This window comes from Pristis pectinata, chromosome 27, assembly GCF_009764475.1.
Source record: "Pristis pectinata isolate sPriPec2 chromosome 27, sPriPec2.1.pri, whole genome shotgun sequence".
Taxonomy (NCBI): Eukaryota; Metazoa; Chordata; class Chondrichthyes; order Rhinopristiformes; family Pristidae; genus Pristis; species Pristis pectinata.
Genome location: NC_067431.1, coordinates 26,718,400 through 26,745,859, shown reverse-complemented (window position 1 = coordinate 26,745,859; position 27,460 = coordinate 26,718,400). Strand labels below are relative to the sequence as shown.

The 27,460-nt window shown below is 43.9% G+C and overlaps 1 protein-coding gene across 9 annotated transcripts in view; it reads right to left on the bottom strand.

The window, feature by feature from the left end:
• The window catches only part of LOC127583556 (neural cell adhesion molecule 1-like), a 435,935-nt gene that overhangs the window by 129,959 nt on the left and 278,516 nt on the right, over nt 1-27,460 (bottom strand). For 5 of the 9 annotated variants that reach the window (XM_052039651.1, XM_052039654.1, XM_052039652.1 and 2 more), the window contains exons 6-9: nt 26,945-27,062; nt 18,494-18,657; nt 14,995-15,137; nt 1,703-1,732 (exon numbers count right to left, since the gene is read on the bottom strand). In XM_052039651.1, the coding sequence (XP_051895611.1) occupies nt 1,703-1,732; nt 14,995-15,137; nt 18,494-18,657; nt 26,945-27,062 (455 nt within the window). The remainder of the gene's footprint in view (nt 1-1,702; nt 1,733-14,994; nt 15,138-18,493; nt 18,658-26,944; nt 27,063-27,460) is intronic. The other 4 variants (XM_052039653.1, XM_052039657.1, XM_052039658.1 and 1 more) reach the window with 1 other exon arrangement.

Sequence of the window (27,460 nt, the reverse complement as noted above, 5' to 3'; positions counted from 1 at the left end):
AAGCCTCATCACTGAGCAGTCAGAGTGTATGCTGCTGAAGGTTACTTAGCTGCTCAGGCAAGCTTATAACTAAGGGTTTTATTAGCATTGCTAATTATTAGCTTTCAAAAGTTCACAATACTTATCAGATGATGGTGATTCTATGGAAATGTTGAGTCTATGATCCAGAAAATCAATGTATTGGGTAGGTAAGTTTTGGAGACTATGCAGCTAGTTTGTTACTGAACTCTATCTGTAATTTAAATCTACAGTTCAATAAATCCATATTTATCAACAAGCTTCTTTCCCAGCCTTACATTCTTTAAGGTTTTTCTTAATTCACAAACTGGTCCAAGTTTTCCACTGATCTTCCTCAATATGCAAAGAACAAAGTATGCTAAAGATGAGTGACAATACAAACTAGTTCACTAGCGCCCAGTGTGGCTTTTTTCTTTGACAAGGTGTTAAACATCACAGTAATTCACAAAGGTCAACTCACTGATACTTGCTTGCTGAACTGGCAAATTTGAATAAATTTAACACACACTTGATTAATACTCTTAATTTATTGCCATCAATAAATTAAGGTAGGGTGGATTACAATACTGAAGTGCTAAAGGATTCATAGTGCTATCACGTGGAAATTGTTCCAATCATTTTTGTACTTGATGTTCTAAATATTAGCTCAATGCATTCTAAGGCGGCATTACGTACTGCTGTTCCAACAACCTGCTGGCGTAGTGGTGGGCCATAGATTATCACTGATGGTTCACAATCTTGGGCACCACGTTATAAGGATAAACTGTGAAGAAACTTGGCAATCAGTGGCCTTTTTTATCTGCAACCACTGTCCTACATCCCTTGTTTAACAGCCTGGTATAAGCTTAATGATAAGGTCCTGGGAGCAGTAAATGTTGCATTATATCAGGACGATTTGTGATTTTGTAGGATGTGGAGTGATCTAGCTTGACAACAGTATATTATTTTTTAAATACAACATTGAACATTTTAAACATTACAGTACAACTATCGAAATATCAAATCAATAATCAAACACTAAGATCAGAAAGACAAAACCTTTTATAGTGGTCCATTAGCTGATAATTGTTAAGTCAAATATTTAATGTACTTGGCAAACATGTTACTTCACAACGCATCTTATAACCAGAAAAATGAAACTTATTTAATTCTGTCATTTTAAAGTTTGATTAAAAAAACAGGAGGTCAGAGAACTTTGAATTGTTGAATAGACAGAAATAAACCGTATGATTTTAGTAATCATCATAGAATTAATCCTCAGAGCTAGAGCAATACTTCAGCAGAACAGCATGATACCAGCTTCCAAAATTTATTGACTTCCAAGCAGTGGAACTGGATTTCAGAAATAAACTACACTGGGCTCCTATATGTGTTTAGCATGAGCAACAGAAGGCAAACCTCTGCCAAACTTGTCATATAAGTAACAGTATCCATCAATAATACATCACCATCAACCCATTTCTCTAAAATATACACACAGAGAAGTAATACTGCGTCAATGCAAAAAGTGGGACTCTGCCAATAACTTGAAACTTTCAATACTCTAAATGATATCCATTAGTAACCTGTTCTCTATTAGTTCTGCATTAGTTTGGTTAATTTTAGTGACTAGCTTTTAAACTTGCTGTCTATACTAGAGTTTGTTAAAGAGTTAGAGAGCTTGGCTACAGGTTGGTAGCCATACCTTTAGTGTCATCGGCCTTGTCCATGAAGCCTGGAGGAAACAAACATGAAACATGAGAACTTTAGATATGTGTAAACATCATGAACATGCACAGCCAGCTACACGTGTTAATATAAAGATGCTTTGTGCAGGCAACAATCTCTATAAAGTTTATGCAAGTACATTGCAACCTCATTGCTGATAAAGGTCATCATTTCCAACAGTGCTTATCTGGGCTCAAGTGAAATTGTTCAGATGGGTAAAGCTGCTAAACCTTCAAGAATAAATGCGTGTAAGTAGCCAGGAACAATCATTGTGGTAAGAATATACTTAGCAAGTGAAACTGAGATGTAAAGAAAAAGATTTATGAAGATTGTACTTTTAAATTATTAAGGAGTTAAGACACTTCCACAATGCTTAGAATTTGTCCCACATTCAGCGTATCCTGTGAAGTGGAAGTCATTCTTCAATCCCTCTCCAGGAGGTTAGCCAGTGGGAGGGGTAATGTGAGCTTCATGCAGCTGTTGAAGCAGGAGGTGTGTGGATCTCGTTGACAGAAGAGGGGGTGTAAGCTGCGACCACATGCACCACTGCCACTGCTGGGACATGCCAGGTACCCTGCAGCTTCTTTCCCAGGGAGAGGGGTCAGGGGAGCGCCCAGGCACTGGGGGTAGATGGCGACTGAGTTTACTTCCAGCCTGCCTCACCCTTCTACTTTAAAAGTCAGAGGCTGAATGGTCTGACCCCCATGGATTTCAGCATGGGCCACTGGTGGACCCAGGATTCCACTGCCTGCCTCGAAGCAGGTCACTCACTGCTTCGCTGGTCACAGACAGCTTACAGACAACATACATTGTGACTTTTCAGAGTCCACCTGAAATTCATAAATTCACCGAATTTACTTTCCAGCTTCCAATCTTGTGATCAGGCAGGCAAAGGGAAGGTGTATTTGCCAACATTAACCCTTTGGAGCCCTGGTGGAAGGCAATGACAGAGGAAGCAGGGAAATGACTGATCTCAGCCTTGGGAGTAGCAGGTGGAATGATTCAGTTTTCAGGCAAACTTATTGAGATGAGGGCTTCTAATCTGTTGGGACCGCTTCTGGATGCGCCAATGAATATTATCGTGGAAAGTTTACGCAGAAGGAGGTAGCTGCCACATCCCATTGTTTCCGGGGCTTCCGTGTGACTGTTGCACTGACGCATGGAGGTGCAGACCTGTGCAACAGCACCCGACACTGCACAGCGTGCAACCCAGCACTCACGCAGGAGGTCTGCATCACCCAGACGGAAAGGGGATGTTCCTCACCATGTTCTGGAATCCACTGCTTGGAGCCAGCTGCAGGCAGACGCCTTTTAAATTAAGTCATCGTTCTTTACCCTCAGTGCGGCTATCCTGCAGACAACACCACACTGCACCCTGGCCCAATCGTGACCTCAATGTCCCCCCCCCCCCCCCGCTTCTACTAGGTCTTAGTCCTGATTGCCCCCAGCATCTGACTGTGAACCACTCGGCAATTCACTGCAACCAGTGGGTCGTGGATTTATGGAATTCGTTGCCACATACAGCTGTGGAGGCCCGATCACTGGGGGTGTTTAAGGAGGAGATTGATAGGTATCTAATTAGTCAGGGTATCAAGGGATATGGGGAAAAGGCCGTGAATTGGGGCTAGATGGGAGAATAGTTTAGCTCATGGTAAAGTGGCGGAGCAGAATCGATGGGCCAAATGGCCTGCTTCTGCTCCTTTGTCTTGTGATCTTGTGAGCCCCCTCTTTCCCCAAACTGACCCTCAAGTACTGACTTCCTTCCAGCTGATGCCCCCCACCAGTACCATTGAGCCCAGTCCCTGAAGGCTCGTCCAACTGAGCACAATCCATTTGCCTTCAAACGCAGGAGAATTTTCCAACAGTTGCCCCTCGCAAAAGAGTCAAGGCCCCCGGCGCACCTCCAATTTAATGCGGCAGACTTCCTAGCTGCTGCCACTCGATGGCTTAACGCTGTTGCAGACACACAACCTCAAAGACGGACCAGCACCTCAACTAACACTGGAGCAAGAGGACAAAGGGAGCTTGAGAACGGAGCAGGTTCTCTCTCTGACCTGCCTGTGTCAGCTGAAAGGACACACAGGGGCTGCAGAGATCTTTTTATGAGAAATAACATTTATACTCAAGGGTAGTCGCCAACGACAGATCTGTGCCTATCCAAACAGGAGGAAAAGATTATTTCTGGAGCCTGGTGCAGTGTCAGTCACAAGCAGACAATGCAGAGGGGCATTAGATTTCACTTAATTTACCACTCATGTGCAAAGGAAAATTATCTCCTTCCCCCAGGATATCCAGTGTGCTCTCTTCATGAGATACATTTAGTGGGAATCAGAAATCACTGTATCAGGGCATTGAGAGCTGTCAGCCTTCCCAGTGAGGAGTCAATTCCTAGTCATTGCTCATTTCAGGGTGGAACACTAGTCCGACATTGGTGCTTAAAACATCAAACTGAAATAAACCAGTTCCTTTTCCTCAAATTGTAGTATTATTTAGTAGAATCTAATAGGCTGATGACAAAAGCCACTGCAATGGACATTCCTGTGTAAGCAATTTCCCTGGTACCAAAGGAAATGCAGTAGCCAATCAGATTGAGCCTGCAGTAATGAACCTTGGATGCTTCTCAATTCTAACTAGCCACACATGAAGCATAAATGTCAACAGCTTTGTTAGTCTATCTTTGATTTTTGCATAACAAATCCCAAATTCCCCACCACACACAGCTTATGTTGATCTTGAGTGTGAAGGTCCTGATAAATATTCGTCCGCCTAAATTCATGGAGTTCAGAAGAATAAGCAGCAATCTCAGTGAAACATTACTGCTGCCTTGATAAAGCAGCCAACATCATCAAGGACCCCTCCCACCTCAGTCACTCTCTCTTCTCCCCCCTCCCAGGCCCTGGGGGTAGATGGCGACTGAGTTTACTTCCAGCCTGCATCACCCTTCTACTTTAAAAGTCAGAGGCTGAATGGTCCGACTCTCAGGCTTTTGTACCACCAGACTCAAGAACAGCTTCCATCCCACTGTTATCAGACTCTTGAACAGACCTCTCATACGCTAAAAGATAAACTCTTGATCTCCCAATCTACCTCGCCGTGGCCCTTGCACTTAATTTGTCTACCTGCACTATCTGCCTGGATGGCACGCAAACTAAAGCTTTTCATTGTATCTTGGTACATGTGACAATAATAAACCAATACATTAAATATTTTTAAGGGGATTGACTGAGTAGATGCTGAGGGGATTGTTCCTCTGGTTGGGGCATCTAGAACGAGAGCTTCCAGTCATAGTATCAGGAGTTTGTGCTTTATCACTGAGATTTAGAAGTTTCTTGTGAATCTCTGCAAATTCCTTCACTGGTTGTGGATACTTGGTCATGGAGTAGATTCAAGACATATATAAACAGAGTTTTGGATTGTGCAGGGAAATGAAACTGAAGCATTCGTCAGCAATGACCTTAATTACAAGGCAGGCTCAAGGAGTTGTAAGAATATGTATGAAAGGTAAGATCTTTAACAGCCAATGCAGAGCAGAACTGGGGCGATGGCTGAGAGGAAAGAGCTCAGCTTAAAACGTGCTGAAGAAGCTGAACTTGGCTCTGGGACTATACCTGTTGCTTAGCAACCAGCAGATAAGGACATGATTCACAGGCATTAGGGAGCTGCAGGAAACATCCTATCTTTACGGAGTGAGTGGGAATGAGATCACTGACACAAGTGACTTCAGATCTGTCTGATTGGACTGATGGAAACAATCTTTCTTTCCCACCACTATTCAGTTTATTCCCCAGGATAAAATTATAGAACACGTTTCTGACAGAGATAAACTTTTGTAGTCGAGAATGATCAGCAATTTGGGGCCTTTGAGGAGGATCAATGCCTAACCCAATCGCTCTATTCACTCCTGTGGAAAGACCACAAGTCCTGGCCGGAATACAACTGGGGAGCTGGATACAGCCAACGGCAGCATAAATGGGATTTTTTTCTGGCTGGTTAGATGTAATGAGTGGTGCGGCACAGTGATTGGGGCTGGGACCTCAACTTTTTACACTTTATATAAATGATGGCAAAGGTCTGGCAAATGGAGTCCAATGTGGGAAAACGTCCATTTTGGCAAGAAAAATAAAAGAACGAATGATCAAAATGGTGAGAGGTTGTGGAACTCTGTGGTGCAGAGAGTATCTGAATAGTTTTCAGACAGGGGTAGGTAGATTCTTAATAAGGGGGAGAAAGGTCACTAAGGGTAGGTGAGATTACAATCAGATCAGCCAGGGATTTTCCTAAATGGCAGAACACGCTTGAGGGGCCGAGTGGTGTACTGCTCCTAATTTGTATGTTCATATGACTGTTTGTGCACAAGTAAAAACCTTAACCATCATTAGAGTCAGGCTGAATCACTGATTCCCACATAAGATCAAATCTTAAAGGGAGATTTGGCTAAAACTTACTCGCATTTCTTGCGTCATGTTCAGTGATGGCTCCTTGCACAGGAATTGTAGTTTTTCACTGGGGGGAGGGGTCTGGGAGTTTTCATGTAGTTGTTTAATGTTTTGTCATTAATACACAGCAAAAATGTCTCTTGCAAGGAAGCCACGTTCATCAATATGATAAATTTAGGAAGAATAGTACAATTGCAAATTAAAATAATTTCATGTAGTTTGGAAAAAGTTTAATTTACTGTATTCATGATTAAACAACTTCAACTTCTGATGTTACTTTTGTTTTTAAACAAGGTGAGCTGGCATATAGGTGGACATGAGATTAAAAATCTTAGTAGTCCCAGAGCACTGGGCTAACCAATGCATTGTGCTCTACCTTGGAAATTTATTCCAATGAGGTTAATGGCTGACACTCCCTCTACGTTTAGTATTTCAACTGAGGTGAATTACGCACATGTCTCTAGTCCATTAAATTAATTTAACATTTAAGTATAAAAACATTTAGGATCCCAAATCGTCAAACCAAATCATTGTGTTTTGCTATTGATCCTGATAGCCTTAAAACTGCAATTTGGAAGTTGGCAATAGCAAGGATGTCTGAACAGAAAGTTTATCAAGTGAGCGATGCTGAGGGACGGGGCAGGAAGAAATGTCAGAATCTGAACCACAGCTGGTTTTTCACCTAGGAAATGAGGGTCTGATCACCTCAGGAGGAATTTCAGTGTTAAAACCAGAAAATAATAACAGTATAATGTCATGCAACAAACAGTCTGCTGGGGGAACTCAGCAGGTCGAGCAGCATCTATTGGGGGGGGGAGGTGGTGGGGAGGAGGATTTGTCTAGGTTTTGGGTCAAAGCTGTGCATCAGGATATAATGTCATGTCAGGGTATACCATAGCAAGGTATGTTAGACTGGACCCCAGCATTAAATGGGTAATGAATTAAATCTTGGTTTCGACTGTAACTTTCACTAACAGGCAAGATGCAGAAATGGCATTGGGACTGAGTGTATAGCAGGCAGCCAAGCCACTAGCACACATTTAATTTACCCGGGTTGTGTTGGGAGTTTATTTTTAGTTTCCGTGGCCAAGGTGTGGCTGCAGGCCTGATTTATTTTAAATAATCAAAAACACAAAAGTAGTCAGAAAATGGGCCAAACACCAATTTGAAAATTCCACCCAATGGCATCCAACGAAAGGGGGAAAGGCAAAACAATGGTGAGAAAGCATGCTTGCACAGAAGGCTCCTTTGAAAAGCCTCCATGCCACCTTTCTCTCCCCATCCAGTGATAATCAAACAGACTGCCTGGTGCTACTTTCAGGATAGTCGAGTACAACACCATGGTCACAGAATACCCCCGCTGCTTTCTACAGTGGCAGAGGTTTTAAACTCTCAAAACTACCAAGGTACTTTCGGCTCTAATTGAGGATTGAGGACATGGATATCATCTGTTGTGTCCACTTCTGCAGAGCTTGAGACAACAGATCATGTGATAAAGCAGACAAATGCAGAAGAAAATAACAGGGCAATGAAATGGCGGAAACATGGTGAAGGAAACAATAATTAAATACCCAGGTGTCCTGTGTAGGAGGAGTGTTCTCTATGACTAGTGTTCATAAGACAGTGAGATATAGGAACAGAATTAGGCCATTCAGCCCATCATGTCTGCTCCGCCAATCAATCATGGCTGATTTTGTTTTAAACCCATTGTTCCGCCTTCTCCCTGTAACCCTTAACCCCCTTACCAATCAAGAATGCATCATTCTGCCATAAGTACACCCAATGACGTGGCCTCCACGGTCCTCTGTGGCAATAAATTCTTCCTCATCTCAGTTTTAAAGGGACATCCCTTTATTCTGAGGCTGTGCCCTCGAATCTTTGACTCTTCTACTAATGGAAACACCCTCTCCATATCCACTCTATCCAGGCCTTTCAATGAATACAGTGGAACAAGTAAAGATGAACGATTTATACAATAAGCTTGATAAAGGTTTAAGAATATTATTTCATACTTATTCACAGAAACAATGAAACACAGAAAATATGAGTCGTCGGCGAATCGACCCTTTGAGCCTGCTCCACCATTCAACACGATCATAGCTGATCATCCAGGACCCTGTTCCCACCATCTTCTCATATCCATCGATCCCTTGTGCAGCAGAAAATATATTTACTTCCTTCCTTATTATATTTAATGACTTGGTCTCCAGTGCCCTCTGTGGCAGCGAATTCCACAGGTTCACCACTATATTGGTGAAGAAGTTTCTCCCCACCTCGATTCTAAATGGCAAACCCTGTATTCCGAATCTGTGACCCTTGTTCTGAACTCGCCAGTCATCAAGAATATCCTCCCTGCATCTCGTCTGTCTAGTCCTATATTTTATAGGTTTCCTTGAGATCCTCTCTCATTCTCCTATACCCCAGGGAATATGGGCCTAAATGATGCAATTTCTCCTCATACATCAGTCTATAAACCTTTGTCGCACTCCCTCCCCACCAACAGAAATATCCTTCCTCAGATGAGACCAAAACTCCAGGCAGGAGCTCACTAAGGCCCTGTACAGCTGCAGCAAGACGTCCTTGCTCTTGTATTCAAATCCTCCTGCAATGAAGGACAACAGACCATTTGCTTTCCTAATTGGTTGCTGAACCCAAACACTTGCTTTCAGTGACTGGTGTACCACACCTCACTAACACCTTTCCTTTTCCTAATCTTTCATCACTCAGATAATAAGCAGTCTTTCTGCTTTCACAACAAAAGATAACCTCACATTTACCCACATTGATCTGCATTTGCCACCAACTTGCCCACTCACCCGACTTGTCTAAATCACACTGGAGCTTCTTTGCATCCTCTTCCGAGTTCATATTTGCTCCCACCATCCCCCTTCCCACAACCTTGCCACAACCTCCCAGCTTTGTGTTGTCTGCGAACTTGGAGATGCTATATTTAGTTCCCTCATCTAAAACATATATTGTGAATAACTGGAATCCAAGCAGTGATATCCTTGGCACCGCACTGGTCACTGCCTGCCACCAAGAAAAGGACCAGTTTATTTCTACTCTGGACCCTGTCTGTCGACAAATACTCAGTCCATGCCCTGTTCCACGTGCTTTAATTCTGCACACTAATCTCTGATGCATGACCTTATCAAAAGCCTTCTGAAAGTCCAAGTACATCACATCAACCAATTCTCCCTCATCTTTTCTACTGGTCACGTCCTCAAAAATCTCCAGTGGATACGTTAAGCATGATTTCCTTCTCATGCTGACTTTGTCCAGTCCCATTAACATCTTCCAAGTATTCTGTTGTTACATCTTTTATACTAGATTCAAACATTTTCCCGACCACTAGTGTTAGACTTCATCACCATTACATTAGAGGACTTATTTTCACCATTGATTTCAAACAGATGGAAGTGTGAATGATAACATCAGGTTGTGCACAAGAAGAATTAATTAGAGAACAGTCAGCTGAATGAGAAGACCAAGCAAAGCAATGTGTAGGGTGGATGATAATGGGTGTGCTCCATTTGCCTCCTATCTCTCAGCAACATCAGACGCTGACAGAAATCAAATAGGTTTTGATTCTACCACATTAGAAGGCAAACAACATACAAAACAGACAGTGCAGTGATGCACAAAGAATGCATTGCTTGTGTAATACAACTTTTTCTTGGAAAACCTTTCTCAGTCCTTGGAGAAGAAGATCAGGTGTTGATAAGGGCAGATTGTGATTTCATTGGCTGCCTGAAACGGGAATGATACACAGTTTGCAGTGCAGTTGGTCCGAAGCAACTCATCATTTTGACAGCTCCTTTCAGCCTTGCTTTTAAAAGCAAACTTGAAAATCTGTGGCCGTCTTCTGGAATTGGACTTGCCTATCACTGGCTTCAGCTAACAACTGAACCACAAGGTCACAATAAATAGTTGAAGTAAAAGTGAAATTTGTCAGCATTTTGCGAGGAAGCTGACAAAAACAGCACCAAACCGACATCCCTATGGAGTTTTATCCGAGGTCGAATTGATGTCAATAACGAACTAAATTCCGGACAGGATCAAGCCTGTGTAGTACAATATTGCCAGTGAGTCTCGCATGTGGGATAGAATAACATTACTGCAGCTTGTTTTAAGTCTGGTTCATTTTCAAAGTGATTCAATGAATTAAAATTTACAGTTAAACCGCAAATGTCCTCAGCTGTAATTCTGCCTCCTCTTTGGAGAATTCATTGGAACCCGAATTGAAAAGGAATTTTGGCCTATCTGAAGGTGTCAATGAGCTGTAGCATTGCACACTCTCTAAGTTGCAGATGAAGCTGTCAAGCAGTTTCCTAAAATAACAGCATGCTCCTGAGCACATTCAGCTTTGTGTACAACAGAATGGTCAGAGCTGAATGCCTGAAGCTTTAGTCTAGGAAAAAGTATGGACTGAGAAAGGCTAATTAAGCACCCACAAATGACAATAATGGCAGTTAAATTGCATTAAACAGATGAATGCAGCGTGCAAGGAAACATTTCATGAAAGGATGTTAGGTAACAACATCTCTGCTGTGCACACAGCCCTTAGACCCAGTATGAGTCTGTGAATCAAACTGCATGCCAAATGCATTGAAGTTAACTTCTCCATTAAGCCTTAACATTACATTCACAAGGCAAACCTCCTTCCTTTTCTTCCACAGATAAACATCCAAGTCCCCGTTCTTTACACTAATTTCCAGCAACATTCATTGTCTATTATATGTCTTTTACTACAGCACTTGTTGTTCCCAGAAAATGAAATGCAGCTGGCATCATTCCAAAGTAGAAGCTATTAACATTTGGGTTTATTCCAATTACACCCCAAAGAAAGACCTTTTACAATGTGTGCTAGTATTTCAATTCAACTTTATATTAATTATGTAAATACATGCTAATTTTACTGGTGAAAGCAGGCCCTTGCATACCTAAGAAGTGTAGGGTTCAGCAGAGTGGTACTGTGCACGACACTAGTTTTATTAAGATATTATCAAGCACTTTTAATTGTTTCTCGGGAATTCCAGTGTCAATTTTTAATCATCTCTATTATCCTTGTTAATCAAAACTTAAAATAAATGAAATCCAAATGGAGTAATGGTAACCATGTAATGACTGTGAGGATCTTTCATTAGATCAGCCCAAGCTGTTTGCCATGGTACAAAAGCATTAGGAGATTGAGAGCATAAGATAGCTGCAATGAAATGGAGCAATGTAAGCTGCATGCTATCAATGATTTCCTCGCTCCTAAACGCTGTAACAATGATTAGAGAAGCTTCACATAATTGAAACAAGGGTGCACACAATGACATCCTTGTAATTCAACTCCTCTATCTATTTAGGAGGCTGAGTAAGAAATATATCAGCCTGCAACCAGGGCACCCAGAAGGGTGTGCCAGTTGGGAGTGGCAGTGTGTGCCCACCACTGTCTCAGTCACTGGCCCCCGACTGCGAACTTCAGCTACACCTGAGGCCCTGTGCACTTTAGAGGTGGGATGACTGGTCACTGTAAAAACAGCTCTGTGCAGTTGAACTTCTGGGCCTTCATTTCTACTTGATGATCTCTCATAAATGGACACAAAAACTGTGGAATTTTGCAGTCTTAGGTCTGGGGATGCAGTAGCCAGGGGTAGGTACCTGGCACCTGTAACGTATGGTCATAATGGAAAGAGAGTGAAGGGAAGGGGGAGAGGGGGAGAGAGGAGGGGGGAGAGGGGGAAGAGAGCAAGAGGGAGCATGAAGAGGGCAAACGAGATCACAGCCTGGTGAAGGGTGGTCATGAAGTGGGGAGAAGGAAGATCATGATGGAGGTTGCAGTGGTGGATGGTTTGGGGCTGGACCCCAAGAGGTTATGGGATTGGAGGGAGGGGGTGATTGTGCGCTGGTCCAGTACAGTGCAAGAGGGGAGACAAAAGATTCAAGGAAATAACGGATTTACCTCACAGGGTAACGTCTGGCGCTATACTGGGAAGACCAGGACGTCGTGGGTGCCCAACAACAATGGCTCCCAGGATACTATGCTCTAGGGTTCCCAGCCACATTCCGAAAGGAACAGTGGATAGGGAACAATATCAGATGTACCCCCACCACACATGCTTCACTCACTGAAACATTGAGTTTCACTCTCGTATCACTGATAAAACAGCACTGTGCAGCTGAACTTCTGGGCCTTAATTTCTACTTGATGAATGGACACAAAACCTGTGGAATTTTGCAAGCCAGGTGTGGGAATGCAGGGGATTTCAGTTCCTTCATCTCTGCACCAAAGATAAATAAAATCTCAGAACTGCTAATGACAATTAAAGGAGAATTCAAGGCAAACATTAGCTCTAGGCATTTGGGATGCAGCAAAATCATAAACTCGCCTTTATAATTGGATTTATGATTTTCCTGAAATTCGCTGCAGAGGAAATCTTTATCCTTCATAAGTATACTTGTGTTCTGCCACAAGGTCTGAACACTGATTTTTCAGCACAAGAGACCTGTCAAGACACACATTTCTAACCAGTTTGCTTTATTATTTAGTCCAATGAGATGGAGGGACAATGTACAATGTCACAACGGAGGTAATTATCCTGGTGAGGAGGTTTCACAGAAACGATGAACAACCACTGCATGCATCATCCTTTTCATAATGAACATCGCTGCAGACTTTGTTACTGGCACCCAAATGCAATGCCACACAATTGCAAAACCCAACCATAATCCCCGTATGTAATCAGACGCAGATGCCCTTTCCAGCTGAAAGCACATGGTGATGTTCATTATGAGCATTTGTGGAGAGCAAGTGTTGTATCTCTAAGTGTTGCAATGGTGGAGCGTGTGGGTTTACACAGACATTAACACCCAATCTTAGACAATGGTAGCAAACAGACTAGAATCTGCTGGCATATCAGAGCCTAATGAAAAACCGTATTCCCAAGGACCTTTCAGAGGAGGATTAGAGCAAGCATTGAACAAGGGACAGAGTTATGCCAGAGGACAGAGTTATGCTGATGACTGCCATTCATGATGGCACGTCATTCATTCTAAAGTCTCCATAGAGTCACAGAGCACAGAAACAGTCCCTTTGGCCCAACTCGTCCATGCTGACCCACATATTTATCCAAGCCAGTCCCATTTGCCTGCATTTGGCCCATATCCCTCGAAACCTTTCCTATCCATGTACCTGTCCAACTGACTTTCAAACTTTGTAATTGTACCCATCTCAACAGCTTCCTCTGGTAGCTCATTCCATATACCCACCACCCTCTGTGTGAGAATGTTTCCCCTCAGGTCCTCTTTAAATCTTTCCTGTTAGATCTTTCATGCCCCTCTTAAATCATATCACATTACATTTCACCAAGTTGTTAACCACAAAAAGAAAATAAGAGCACTGCTTTTCAGATTAGTGACGTGCCCATTTCTTTAAAAATCAGATCAGTGTCTATTTTTGCCCAATTGTCTAGCCTGTTAATCCAGTTTACAAATTTGCCTTCCTGCCACTGTGATATGCAGAGCTCCCCTGGAGGTTCTATCATTAATGCTTCACATAGTTTGGTTTTAAACCACAGAGTAGAAGATGCCATTAGAACTTAAGAAATAACCCTTCCCCTCCATTCAATAAGATCAGAGCTGACTCACCTCAAGGTTTCTGCCTGCTGCCTACTATCCGCGATTCAGAAAAGGCCAGAAGTGGATCAATCTCAGCCTTCAGTATACTCAGTGATTCAGTTCTCTGGTGTAATGAATTTTGAAGATTTACAATGCTTCAAGTGAGGAAATTCCATCTTCTCCTCAGTCTTAAATGAGCTTTTCCTTAACCTGAGATTATGGATCTCGACTTCCCCACGTGGGAAGCATCCTCACAACATCTATCCTGTCAAGTCCCAAATGTTTCAATGAGACCATAAAAGCAGAGTTAGCCCATTTGGACCATCGAGTCTGCTCTGCCATTCAATCGTGGCTGATCTTTTTTCCTCAACCCCATTCTCCCTGTAACCCTCAATACTTTACCGATCAAGACCCTGTCAATCTCTGGACCCAAACTTTCCTTATAAAACAATCTCTTAGATTAATCAGGTGAACCTTCTTTGAACTGCCTCTTTTGCAAGTAGCTCCCTCCTCAAATAAGGAGACCAAAACTGTCCATGACACTCCAGGTGAAGTCTCACCAATGCGCTGTATTCTTGTAACAAGACTTCCTTAGCTTTGTGCTCCATTCCTCTGTTAATTCCATTCACCTTCCTGCTTACCTGCATGCTAACTTTGTGTTTCTTGTACAAGGACACCCAGATCTTTCTGAACAACCTCACACGGTTTAAGTAATACTCTGCTATCCTATCCTTCCTTCCAACGTACTTTGCATTTCCCCACATTATATCCCATTTGTGCTGACCATCTCAACCTGCTTTATCCCTCTGCAAACTCTGTGCCTTCTTCACAACTTCCTTTCCCACCTTTGATTTTCCTATTAGTTGTCTGTACTTGGTCAGTCAATCTCTGTTGGTGAACCACTCTCGTAACCCAATCAGTCCAAGTACCTGTAAGTGCGTAGACGTAGCACTGGAAGGAGCTACATCAGAAGAGTCCGCATATTGTCCAATTCCATATTGTTTCAAACTACAGTTTGGTTTAACCCTAACTGGGAGTAGCAGGCAATAAAATCATGCAAGACGTAATCACATTTGTGGAAGCAGATGGATTTGAATTACTTTCATCTGGAGAGCAAGCAGGGATGATAAAAGACACACGGATGAAATTTGTGCTCATCGCCATTTGGTGAAGATAGTACAACTGCATTCATGTTTAGATCAAGTTAGATTTCATTTATTTCCCCTACCTGCTCGCCATCCCTGTAGGTGCGGCTGCCTTTTGTCCAGGTAATGGTTGGTGTGGGATCACCTTTGGCTTCACAGGTCAGTGTAATCTGTGATTCCAGCTCCACCGCAGTCTTATTTTCCACGTAAGTGATTTCAGGTTTCACTAAATTTTTAAAAAGTAAATGAAACTGTCGTTAATCTTACAACAGGCATGAACAAGGGGTCAGAGTAACGTGACTGTGAGTATAATTAGGTACTAGAGTGCTTCATTGATGAAATATAAACTGCAGTATCACCTTCCAGCAAAAGCAACAAGTCTTTAACTGAAATTGCACTAATCTGAAATTCCCTTTGCAACGTCATCACTGAATCCAGAAATTGGTGCATAAGAGCCCTTAACTCGTGAAGCAATTGTCCCCAGGTGCATTAATCTGTGAAACACAGCCTCTAGAAGAGCTCCATTTGTAGCTGACACATATCCAATTGGGGAAACTTGAGCCGTACGCAGCTACAAAGTGAAACTATTAGATTCTCAACATGTTCGGCAGCCTTTAAGTGATTATGGGCCATTAAAATTATTCTGGGGGGTGCAGTACACACAATGTTAAAAGCTTCCCTGATGTGTATTTTAATAATATGAATTAAAACCTCATTGATGTGAGGAAAGGTTTTAATTCCTGGAGTATTAACACATTATGGTAGTCCATGGGATGTGTGCATCAATGGTCAGCTGACATCAGCCTTGGAGTTCTTAGGAGTCACAGAGTCATACAGCATGGGAACAGGTTATTCAACCCAGCCGTGTCCACGATGACTAGTGGGGACCCATCCATATTACTCCCATCTTCCAGCACTTGGCCTGCAGCCTAGTCAACTAAAGTGCTCATCGAGGCAAGTCTAAGGTCCCGGTGCGGCCTCCTCTACATCAGTGAGACCCGGCACAGATTGGGTCACCGCTTCGTCGAGCACCTTCGCTCCGTCTGCCGTAAAAGCAAGGATCTCCTAGTGGCCAGACACCTCACTTCTACATCCCACTCCCATACTGACATGTCTCTCCACGGCCTCCTCTACTGCCACGTTGAGGCCAGACGCAGGTTGGAGGAACAACGCCTCATATTCCGCCTTGGTAGTCTCCAACCTGACGGCCTCAACATCGATTTTCTGACTTCTGGTAACTCCTCCCCATCCCCCCCCATCCTTTGTTTTGCCTCATTCCTGTGGCCCACTCACCCTGTCTGTTTCCCCTCCTCCACCCTCATGATCTGCCCCTCTATTCCCCACCTCCTTCCCTTTATTCCATGGTCCACTGCCCTCTCCTACTGGTTCCTCCTTCTTCAGCCCTTTGCCTCTTCTACCTATCACCTCTCAGCTTATTACATCACTCTCTTTCATCGCCCCTCACCCAACCTACCTTCCCCCTTTCACCAGGACTCACCTATCACCTGCCTACATGTGCTCCTCCCCCTCCCCCCCACCTATTGCAGCTTCTGCCCTCTTCCTTTCCAGTCCTGATGAAGGGTCTCGACACAAAATGTCGAATGTTTATTTCCCTTCATAGATACTGCCTGACCCGTTGAGTTCCTCCAGCATTGTGTGTGTGTTACTTCTTATATACTGTCAGCAACTCTGCTTCCACCACTCTCTGGGTGAGAAAGATCCCCCGCTGAGCCCCTCCAAATCTCTAACCTCGTCCCCCTTACCCTAAATTGATGTCCTCAAGTACTGTCCACCTCTGATATAAGTTTCCTGCAGCCTACGATATTTATTCCCCTCATTTTTTATATTGGCTACTGAAGACAGCTCTGCCTTCAGTGCTATAATTCCAAGCAATCTCATCACCAAACTCTGAGATCTGGAACTCAAAACCTCCCTCTGTAACTGGATCCTTGACTTTCTGACCAACAGACCGCAATCAGTGAGGATAGGCAGCAATACCTCCAGCATGATTATTCTCAACACTGGTGCCCCACAAGGCTGCGTCCTCAGCCCTCCACTCTACTCCCTATACACTGATGACTGTGTGGCCAGATTCTGCTCTAACTCCATCTTCAAGTTTGCAGATGATACCACCGTAGTGGGCCATAATGATGAGTCGGAGTACAGGAAGGAGATAGAGAGCCTAGTGACATGGTGTCATGACAACAACCTTTCCCTCAATGTCAGCAAAACAAAAGAACTGGTCATTGACTTCAGGAAAGGGGGCGGTGTACATACACCTGTCTACATTAATGGTGCTGAGGTTGAGAGGGTTGAGAGCTTCAAGCTCCTTGGAGTGATGAAGCAGCCAGCATAATCAAAGACCCCACCTACCCGGGTCATTCTCTCTTCTCTCCTCTCCCATCAGGCAGAAGATACAGGAGCCTGAGGGCACATACCACCAGGCTCAAGGACAGCTTCTATCCTGCTGTGATAAGACTACAGAACAGTTCCCTTATACGATGAGGTGGACTCTTGACCTCACAGTCTACCTTATTATGACCTTGCACCTTATTGTCTACTTGCAATGCACTTCCCTGTAGCTGTGACACTTTGTACTCTGTTATTGTTTTTACCTGTGCTACCTCAGTGCACTCTATACTAACTCAATATATCTGCAGTGTGTAATGAATTGATCTGTACGAACGGTATGCAAGACAAGTTTTTCACTATACCTCGGTACAAGTGACAATAACAAACCAATACCAATATACACCTCAATCATGTCCTCTCATAACCCCCTCCACTTCAGGGAGAACAGACCCAGCCTCTCTAGTCCCTCCTCACAACCGAAATGCTCCATCCCAGGCAACATCCCAGGGAATCTCCCCTGTGTCCTCTCCAGCCTATCACAGCTTTCCCACAGGGTTACAGGGTCCCGTAAGTCAAAGGGTAAGGAGATCAAATACCACTCACACTAACATCTAGACTGATCATTCCCTGCAGTGCTGAGGCCATCCTCTGCACTGTCCTTCAGGTGAGTTGTTAACTTGAAGCCCCGTCTGCTGACTCAGGAGGAGGTAAAAGAACCCACGGCATTATTTGGCTGTTCTGATTTCCTCTCCCACGTTAAGCCTCACACAAAAAAATTGTTTGTGGGAGCTTGCTGCACATTGATGGCCATGTTACCTACAGTACCTGCGATCAGACTTCAGCATCACTACACTGGCAGGACTCTGATATGTCGCTGGCTGTGACAGGTGCTATAGAAATGCAAATTTTTTTGAACATGGAATTAAAGTGACTGACCATTACAACATCTGAGGCTGTACGTCATTGTTGGCAGCAATGGAAATGAAAAGCAGCAAGGTGAGAATCGAACTGAGAGCCAATGCAGGCAAACACAGGGGGGGAGGGATGGCCGTGCAGAGGGGCAGCGAGCTGCTGCTACTCAGTGAGTGCCTCCCACCAAAGCCCAAGTCCACCCATTTCCCTTCAAATCCCTTCAAACCCTCAGGCTGGGGGCTACACGAGGAGGGCTCTACTCGTTCGGAGCTCACCCTCGCTTCATATTCACTCTCATTTAACTGTGAGAAGTTTTACCAAAAACTTGGAGTGTGATCTCCAGCTCGTTGTTGCCGGCCTTATTCTGGGCAATGCAGATGTATTCTCCATCGTCCCGCTTCCCGATTTTGCTTATTGTCAGTTCAGACCCATCCTCGCTCAGAGAGTATTTATCTCCATCTGCTCTAATGATGATATCATCTCTGAAAAACAAATCAGAAGGAACTGGGTTAGAACAACAATTCCTCACCAAAGTATACACAACCTCACCATCAGAGAGCCTCACCATAGAAAGCATCCCATGTGGATGCATCTCAGCTTGGTACAGCAACTGCTCTGCCCAAGACCACAAGAAATTGTGGACACAGCTCAGTCCATCGTGAAAACCAGCCTCCCCTCCACAGACTCTGTCTACATTTCCTGCTGCCTCAGGAAAGCAGCCAACATAATCAACGACCCCTCCCACCCGTGACATTTTCCCTTCTCCTTTCCATAAGGCAGAGGATACAAAAGATTAAAAACATGGACCACCAGCCTCAAGGTCAACTTCTATCCCGCTGATCTAAGACTCTTGAACGGATCTCTTGCACGTTCAAGTTAAATGCTTGACCTCATAATCTACCTCGTCGTGGCCCTTGCACCTCATTGTCTACCTGCACTGCACTTTCTCTGTAATTGCAACACCACATTCTGCATTCTGTTATTGCTTTTCCCTTGTACTACCTCAATGTACTTATGTTCTGAAATGATTTGTATGGATGGCTTGCAGGTTTTGCACTATATCTCGGTACATGTGACGATAATAAACCAATTCCAATTCCAGAGAACCATTTAACTTTACTGCGTCAAAGGAGGCAACGCAGCCCACTGAGTATGTGACAGTTGGTAGAGAGTCAATACTCAGGGCCACCTCCCCGATCTCAGTCTGTAACCCTTCAGGTGACTGCACATCAAGGACTATTCCAGGTGTTTTCCTTTACAAAGTTTTAAGGGTTCCTGCCTCCTTTTCACCTCTTCAGCCAGCAACTCTGAGTGGGGGTCAAAAAATGAAATTGTAAACTCCCCTCTGATCCCTCCACCAATTGACAAATCTATGCCCTATAAATATTGACCTGGCAAAAGGGAGAAGGGACAATCCTGTTGAGATCCCGCAGGCAGCATGGTAGTGTAGCGGTTAGCGCAATGCTATTACAGCACCAGCGATTGGGGTTCAATTCCCACTGCTGTCTGTAAGGAGTTTATACGTTCTCCCCGTGACTGTGTGGGTTTCCTCCGGGTGCTCCGGTTTCCTCCCACATTCCAAAGACGTACAGGTTAGTAAGTTAACATGGGTGTAATTGGGCAGCGTGGGCTCGTTGGGCCGGAAGGGCCTGTTACCGTGCTGTATAAATAAAGTTTAAATCCTTAATCTCACCTCATCTTTCGTATTCCACAGGAAACAACTGCCTTCCCAAATCCCCCTCGAAACAAACCTCTTCATCATGGAGTCATCGAGTAATGCAGCATGGAAACTGGCCCTTTGGCCCAACTCACAATGCTGGTCAAACTGCCCACATTTGGCCCAAACCCTTCTAAACTTTTCCTATCCATGTAACTGTCCAAATGTCTTTTAAATGTTGTTATCGCACCTGCCTCAACTACTTCCTCTGGCAGCTCATTCCATAGACGGACCATTAAGAAGTTGTCTCTCAGGTCCCTTTTAAATCTTTTCCCTCTTATTTTAAACTTGTGCCCTCTAGTTTTTGATTCCCCAACCCTGGCAAAGAGACTGTTTGCATTCACCCTATCCCTGGCACTCGTGATTTTATACACCGTAACCATACAATACATCATTTCCATCCTTGGCAATGTTTTGTCACTGCCTGTCCGGTGCTCTCCCAAACCTCCTGCAATGTGACACCCACACCTAGACACAGCACTCTCACCACAGCCTGACTGCTGCTGAGCACAGTTACAACAGAAGCTCCCCACTCTTGTAATCTGTTCCTTGGTCAACAAATCAAAGTATTCACCATCTCACCGACCAGCCCTGCTACCTTCTGGGACCTGTGGAGTGTACTCCAAGATAGTGTAGCGGTTAGCATAACGTGATTACAGCGCCAGTGACCCAGGTTCAATTCTGGCCGCTGTCTGTAAGGAGTTTGTACGTTCTCCCCATGTCTGCGTGGGTTTCCTCCGGGTGCTCCGGTTTCCTCCCACATTCCAAAGACATATGCGTTAGAAAGTTGTGGGCATGCTGTGTTTGTGCCAGAAGCATGGCGACACTTGCGGGCTGCGCCCAGAACACTCTACGCAAAAGATGCATTTCACTCTGTGTTTTGATGTACAGGTGACTAATAAAGATATCTTATCTTAGTTCTTGGCCTCTTGCCATTTATTCTCTCATATTGATTGATCTCTTGAAAAATATTTCGTATTGTTTGTCCTCTGAAAAAATGGTGGAGCAGCTTCGATGGGCTGAATGGCCTAATTCTGCTCCTATATCTTATGGTCTTCAAATGCATTACCCTACACACCTTTGCACTGAGCCACTTTTGAGATTAAATGACCAATGCACTGATGCCTTTCCAGAAGCCTATTGCTTTTTCTCCTCACTTTCACAGTCACACAGCATGGAAGCAGGCTCTTCGGCCCAACTGGTCCATGCTGGCCAAGGTGCCTGCCTAAGCTAGTCCCATTTGCCTGCATTTGGCCCATGTCCCTCCAAACCATGCAGTCAATTATCTACAAACCTCTAAATCAACAGAGATAACATTTTATTTTAAAAATATCTCATCTCACACACAATTGCTTCATTACAATCTTTGGAGATTAAATTAGTCGTTGCCAAATTGGCCAAGGTCATTCTCAGAGAGAATCAAATGAGATTTTACTAAAATCTGAAACAATGCAAATTTCATGTTCTGCCACTGCAGTCAAAGATCAATTTAATTCAGATAACAGGTGCAAAAAAAATCAACAGAACAAATTCACATTCCAGCAATCAAAGCTGTTTCTTAATCTTTTTTCTAATGTCTATATATAAGAAACAGTTATTTCACCATAAAAGCAAATCAATTGCAAACAAACCTTTGTTTGCCTTCCATTCTCAGTCACCATGACAAAGAATAATACTGGTTTAGAATTAGAATGAATTTACTGAGGCAAATTTGAAGAGGCACAATTATTTATAGTTAGCCGAATAGAGTGATTTGTGCTTTTGACAGCAATTTGACAGTAATGAACTCAGCACAGTGCAGAATATTCTGCAGGAATCATGTGTTTCAGGCATTGAATGCATTGTAAATGCAAGATCTGTTATCAGTCTTCAGATTACAATAAATGTTAGAAATCCAACAAAATAAATCCAGTGACTATCAAATGACTTGCACACTTCAAATGATGCACGCCTTTTAAATCATAAGAACTATAAAAGAAAAAGTTATGGATTGCAGAGTGACCCCTAATGTTTTAAATACACAGTGTCTCGTTATACTCGACACTGTGAGGTACGAGCTGGTGGTTGATCAATATATCTAAAATTTCACAAACTCCGATTTTAACTTTAATTTTGAAAGAGTTAAGACCAGAGATTAGATTTCACCCATTTCTGGCTGGCCTGGTACATCAGCTCCAATCCACGGGAACTGCAAGAAGCTGCAGAGAGTAGAGGACCCTGCCCGGTCCATCATGGACACAGCCCTCCCCACCAGTGACATCATCTACATGAGGCCCTGCCTCAATAAGACAGCATCTATCATCGAGGATCCCGACCACCTAGATGCCATCTTCTCGCTGCTACCATTAGGCAGGGGGTACAGAAGCCTTAAATCCCACACCACCACGTTCAGGAAAAGAGACTTTCCTACAACCATCAGGTCCTCGAACTAACCTGCACAACCCTACCCCTACCTCAGCAATGGTACATCACCAGCCACCTCTTGCACTACCATGGACTTGTCTCTGATTTTTTTTTGCACTAATGTCTTGATTTGCAGTCTCTCTCTTCACCATTTTGTATAATTTATGTTTAACGGATGTTCTGTGTGTTGTATGAATCTATGTGCCTGCGATGTTACTGCGAGCAGGATTTTCATTGTACCTGTACCTCACCGTACTTGTGCACATGACAATAAACTTGATCTGATATTTCTGGTGCACTGAAGAGGAGGTGTGTCTTGCCGGTGGGCAGGGGGGTAGGACCCAAACTCAACGATTCAGGAATAGCTTCTTCCCCTCCGCCACCAGATTTCTGAATAGTCCACGAACCCATGAACACTGCCTTGTTATTCCTTTTTATTTTGAACATAGAACATTACAGCACTGTACAGGCCCTTCAGCCCATGATGTTGTGCCGACATTTGATCCTGCTCTATTATCTATCTAACCCTACCCTCCCACATAGCCCTCCATTTCTCTTATCATTCATGTGGCTAAGAGTCTCTTAAATGTCCCTAATGTATCTGCCCCCACAACCTTTGCCAGCAGTGCATTCCACAACTGTGTAAAAAAACTTACCTCCAAAAACCCCCCTATACCCTCCTCCAATCACCTTAAAATTATGCCCCCTGGTGTTAGCCATTGTCGCCCTGGGAAAAAGTCTCTGACCGCCCACTCGATCTATGCCCCTTATCATCTTGTACACCTCTATCAAGTCACCTCTCGTCCTCCTTCTCTACAAAGAGAAAAGCCCTAGCTCACTCAACCTATCCTCATAAGACATGCTCTCCAATCCAGGCAACATCCTGGTAAATCTCCTCTGCAGCCTCTCTAAAGCTTCCACATCCTTCCTATAATGAGGCAACCAGAACTGAACACAATACTCCAAGTGTGGTCTGACCAGAGTTCTATAGAGCTGCAACATTACCCTGTGGCTCTTGAACTCAATACCCCAACTAATGAAGGTCAACACACCATACGCCTTCTTAAACAACCCTAACAACCTGTGTGGCAACCTTGAGGGATCTATGGATGTGGACCCCAAGATCCTTCTGTTCCTCCACACTGCTAAGAGTCTTGCCATTAACCTTGTATTCTGCCTTCAGATTCGATCTTCCAAAGTGTATCACTTCATACTTTTCCGGGTTGAACTCCATCTGCCAATTTGCACTACTTACTTATTTTTGTAATTTATAGATGTTGATGTCTTTGCACTGTACTGCTGCCGCAAAACAACAAACTTCACATCACGTGGCAGTGATAGTAAATCAGATTCTGATTGAAGAGGGTGCCGATGAGCAGTCATCAGTGCCGCGGATCGCAGCAGTTGATGCATCCACATATTGCCTTTCTCAGTGCTGCAAAAGGCAATGCAACATGGGGAATGGGATCCTTTGAACCATCAGCGATTCCGAATTGCTGCGTGGTTGCTCTTGGCTTTTCCGTGAGTGAAACGCCAGGAGTCTGGAACTCTATTCCTCTAAGGATGGTGGAAGCAGAGTCTGCGAATATGTTTAAGGTAGAGTTAGGTTGGACTGCATGGTGGGGGGTGAAAGATCACTGCAAGTAGGCAGAAATGTGGGATTCAGGTTACAATTAGATCAGTGAAAATGTTATTCAGTGGTGTAGTGACCTGGAGCGGGTCAAGTGGCCCACATCTGCCCCTGGTTCCAATGCACAAATGAATGTCATGACCTTTTGATCCAATTGTGCTGGTAAATGTGGGTTGTGCAATTGATGATGTCACTAAGCTGTGAAATTTAAGGGGGAACTGGGGTGAATCACATCAGGAAGAGGCGGATCCAATTTCCCAGTGGATGGAACTTCTCCCAGAAATGGGCACAGATGCAAATACGCAACTCACTCTTTCTGTGCAAGTCAGCATATAACATACAGACACAAATGGCTTTTTTATTCTCCAGTTTTCAGGCTTTAATTCATTCCCTAAGGTAGCAGCAGTCAGTTTTTCACATATCTTTATAAATATCCTCGTTTAATTTCAGATGATTTTAAGTATACTAGAGATGCTTTAGACATGAAAGCTTGAAAACACGCACCACCAGGCTTGAGGACAGCTTCTATCCTGCTGTTATAAGCCTCTTGAACTGACCTCTTGTACGATAAAGATGAATTATTTCCCTCTTTACTTGTCTGTCTGCACTGCACTTTCTCTGTAACTGTAACACTATATTCTGCATTCTGTTATTGCCTTTCCCTTTGTACTACCTCAATGTACTGATGTGATGAAATGATCTGTATGGATGGCATGCAAATCAAGTTTTTCACTATATCTCAGTACATGTGACAATAATAAACCAATTACCAAACTACCATGTTTCTGTGTTCAACAAAGTGTAATTCTGGTGAAAACTAAAATGTTAAAGAACTTAGTGCGAGGTTCACTATTTCTGTGAGATGTCAGTGTGTAACACAGTGCAACCCAGGCCAACACTGTGATATCCAAAGGCCACTTCAGTGGACATTCGTTTCCAATGTGCCCACAAAGTCTGCCTTATGTCGTTTAAAGGGACATGTCTGAGTTAATCCTTGGCTGGCTCAAGGAAGCCAACTTAAGCCCTTTGAGAAATACTGACTTCCCCAGTTCCCCTTCAGGCCAATTAATCTCGGCACCCTTCCCTTACCCCTCTACCTATCTGCTCGATCCATGACCTTCACCCCCACCTGTCCTCTCTGACATCACCCCCGGGAGGGAGGTGTGAGAGCTGCTAGGCAACACCCACACAGTCTTGCTCTGGTAGAACCGGGAACGGGGGTGGTAGTGGTGTGGAATTAGAAGGAAAACAGGGAATTATCCCTGGCCTTGTTGACAAGGAATTGAGCGATAAAAACACTGCTCATCTGGCCAGGAGATTTGTCCAAGTTTGTCCAATAGTTTGAACAATGTGGAAAAAATTGTTGATGGGACTTTCAAATTACTGCTTGTTAATGATTCCCGTCCCTCCTCCTGCTGTGCTCTGTCTGTGCCCCGACAGTTAGAGAAAGTTAACATGAAGCTGGCCCTCAGCCTCCTGCCACCTCACTCCCCCCCATTGAAAGCCTACACATGTTGGTATTGGTTGCGACAAACTGAATTCGACCAATCAGCAGGCAGGGTGTTCTTTAACAGCTACAAGTAATGAGAGGGAAGTGTTTGCTGGTTCTGGAGCAGCTGCTGAGAGCACATCTACACAATCAAATGATCAAAAGGGATGAGACAGTAGCTGAGCAGAGCAGTTATACTTCTTTTATATGTAAGAGAAATCAATGGCACAGTGGGAAGGGTGATGTTTTGGACCATCTGTATTGTCACTCAGTACTAAGGAAATTCTCTCCCTTTCTCTGATCCTAACTCGCCCTCATTGAGCATCAGCTGCCGATGTTTTGCACACTCAGTATCAATGTCCTTTTGATACCTTACTGCTCTCAATTACGCAAACTCACTCAAGTCATCAAAACAAAAGAGCTGCTCATTGACTTTAGGAAGGGGGACTGTACATGCTCCTATCTATATCAACGGTGTTGAGGTCGAGAGGGTTGAGAGCTTCAGGTTCCGAAGAGTGATCATCACCAATAGCCTGTCCTCATCCAACCACGTGGACAGCACGGCCAAGAAAGCTCACCAGCTCCTCTACTTCCTCCGAAGGCTAAAGAAATTTGCATGTCACCTTTGACACTCACCAATTTTTATCAATGTACCATAGGAGGCATCCTATCCAGATGCATCAAGGCTTGGTTTGGCAACTGCTCTGCCTGTGACCCCAAGAAACTGCAGAGAGTTGTGGACACAGCTCAGCACATCACGGAAACCAGCCTCCCCTCCATGGACTCTGTCTACACTTCTCGCTGCCTCGGTAAAGCAGCCAACATAATCAAAGACCCCACCCGCACTGGATATTCTCTCTTCTCCCCCCTCCTATTGGGCAGAAGATATAAAAGTCTGAAACCCTGGACCACCAGCCTCAAGGACAACTTCTATCCCACTGTTATAAGACTATTGAACGGTTCCCTAGTACAATAAAATGGACTCTTGACCTCACAATCTACCTCGTTATGACCTTGCTCCTTATTGTCTGCCTGCACTGCACTTTCTCTGTAGCTATGACACTTTATTCTGCACTCTGTTATTGTTTTACCTTGTACCACCTCAATGCACTGTTGCAATGAATTGATCTGTATGAACGATATGCAAGACAAGCTTTTCACTGTATCTCTGTTCATGTGACAATAGTAAACCAATTCCAAATTTCGTGGGCCCCATATTCCATGTCCTTTGTAAATTTTTGAAAGGATCTATCTCTTCACTAATGTGAGTAGCTGAGTGTCTGACACAGAGAACAGCTCTTGTCACACCAAGGTAATGGGTGAACAAACTCCTTATACCTGCCTTTCGTCTATTATTAGTTTTGCTGTTTCCTTGCTTCACGTAGACATTAGGTGCAGAGGAATTGCTGATTTAATCAATAATTGATTTAACCCATCAATAAATTGCTTCCTGACACAAGAGAAAAGCGAGCAGCTGCAGGGAACAATAGGAATAATGTTATTTTTGTTGATATTCGTTATGTGTCTTACCTTTGCCAAGTTACCTCTGGCTCAGGGAAACCATCTGCCTCACAGGCCAACGTGACTGACTGCCCACTGTGTGCCGTGGCATTCACCACCATTTCCCGGGCGCGGATGTTGGGAGGAACTGTAACAGAAAGAGGAGCTCATAAATACCAGATGAATTGTTGATCCAAGGCACCTGGAAAAGGTCACCATGCCACCTTCAGTGATGGATCATCTGTAGCGTTCAAAGTGACATCCTCTTCCATTGCCTCTTGGTTGTCCGTCGCTACATGACGACTCAGTCACGGTTAAATTCCCACTTATTCATGTCCAGCGCATATCTAGCAATTGTTTCTCAGCCTTCGCCTTGCCATCAGCTCTATTGTCTTCTCAAGGACCTATCATCACGCTCCTTCCTGTGCGCTCTGTGTCTCTGGGCATACTCTTTTCGTTACATCTATACAGGTCTTCTGCAGGTTACCAACACCCGACTTATGGACAACCCGTACATACGAACAAGTGTTTGGGAGACCGGCAGGA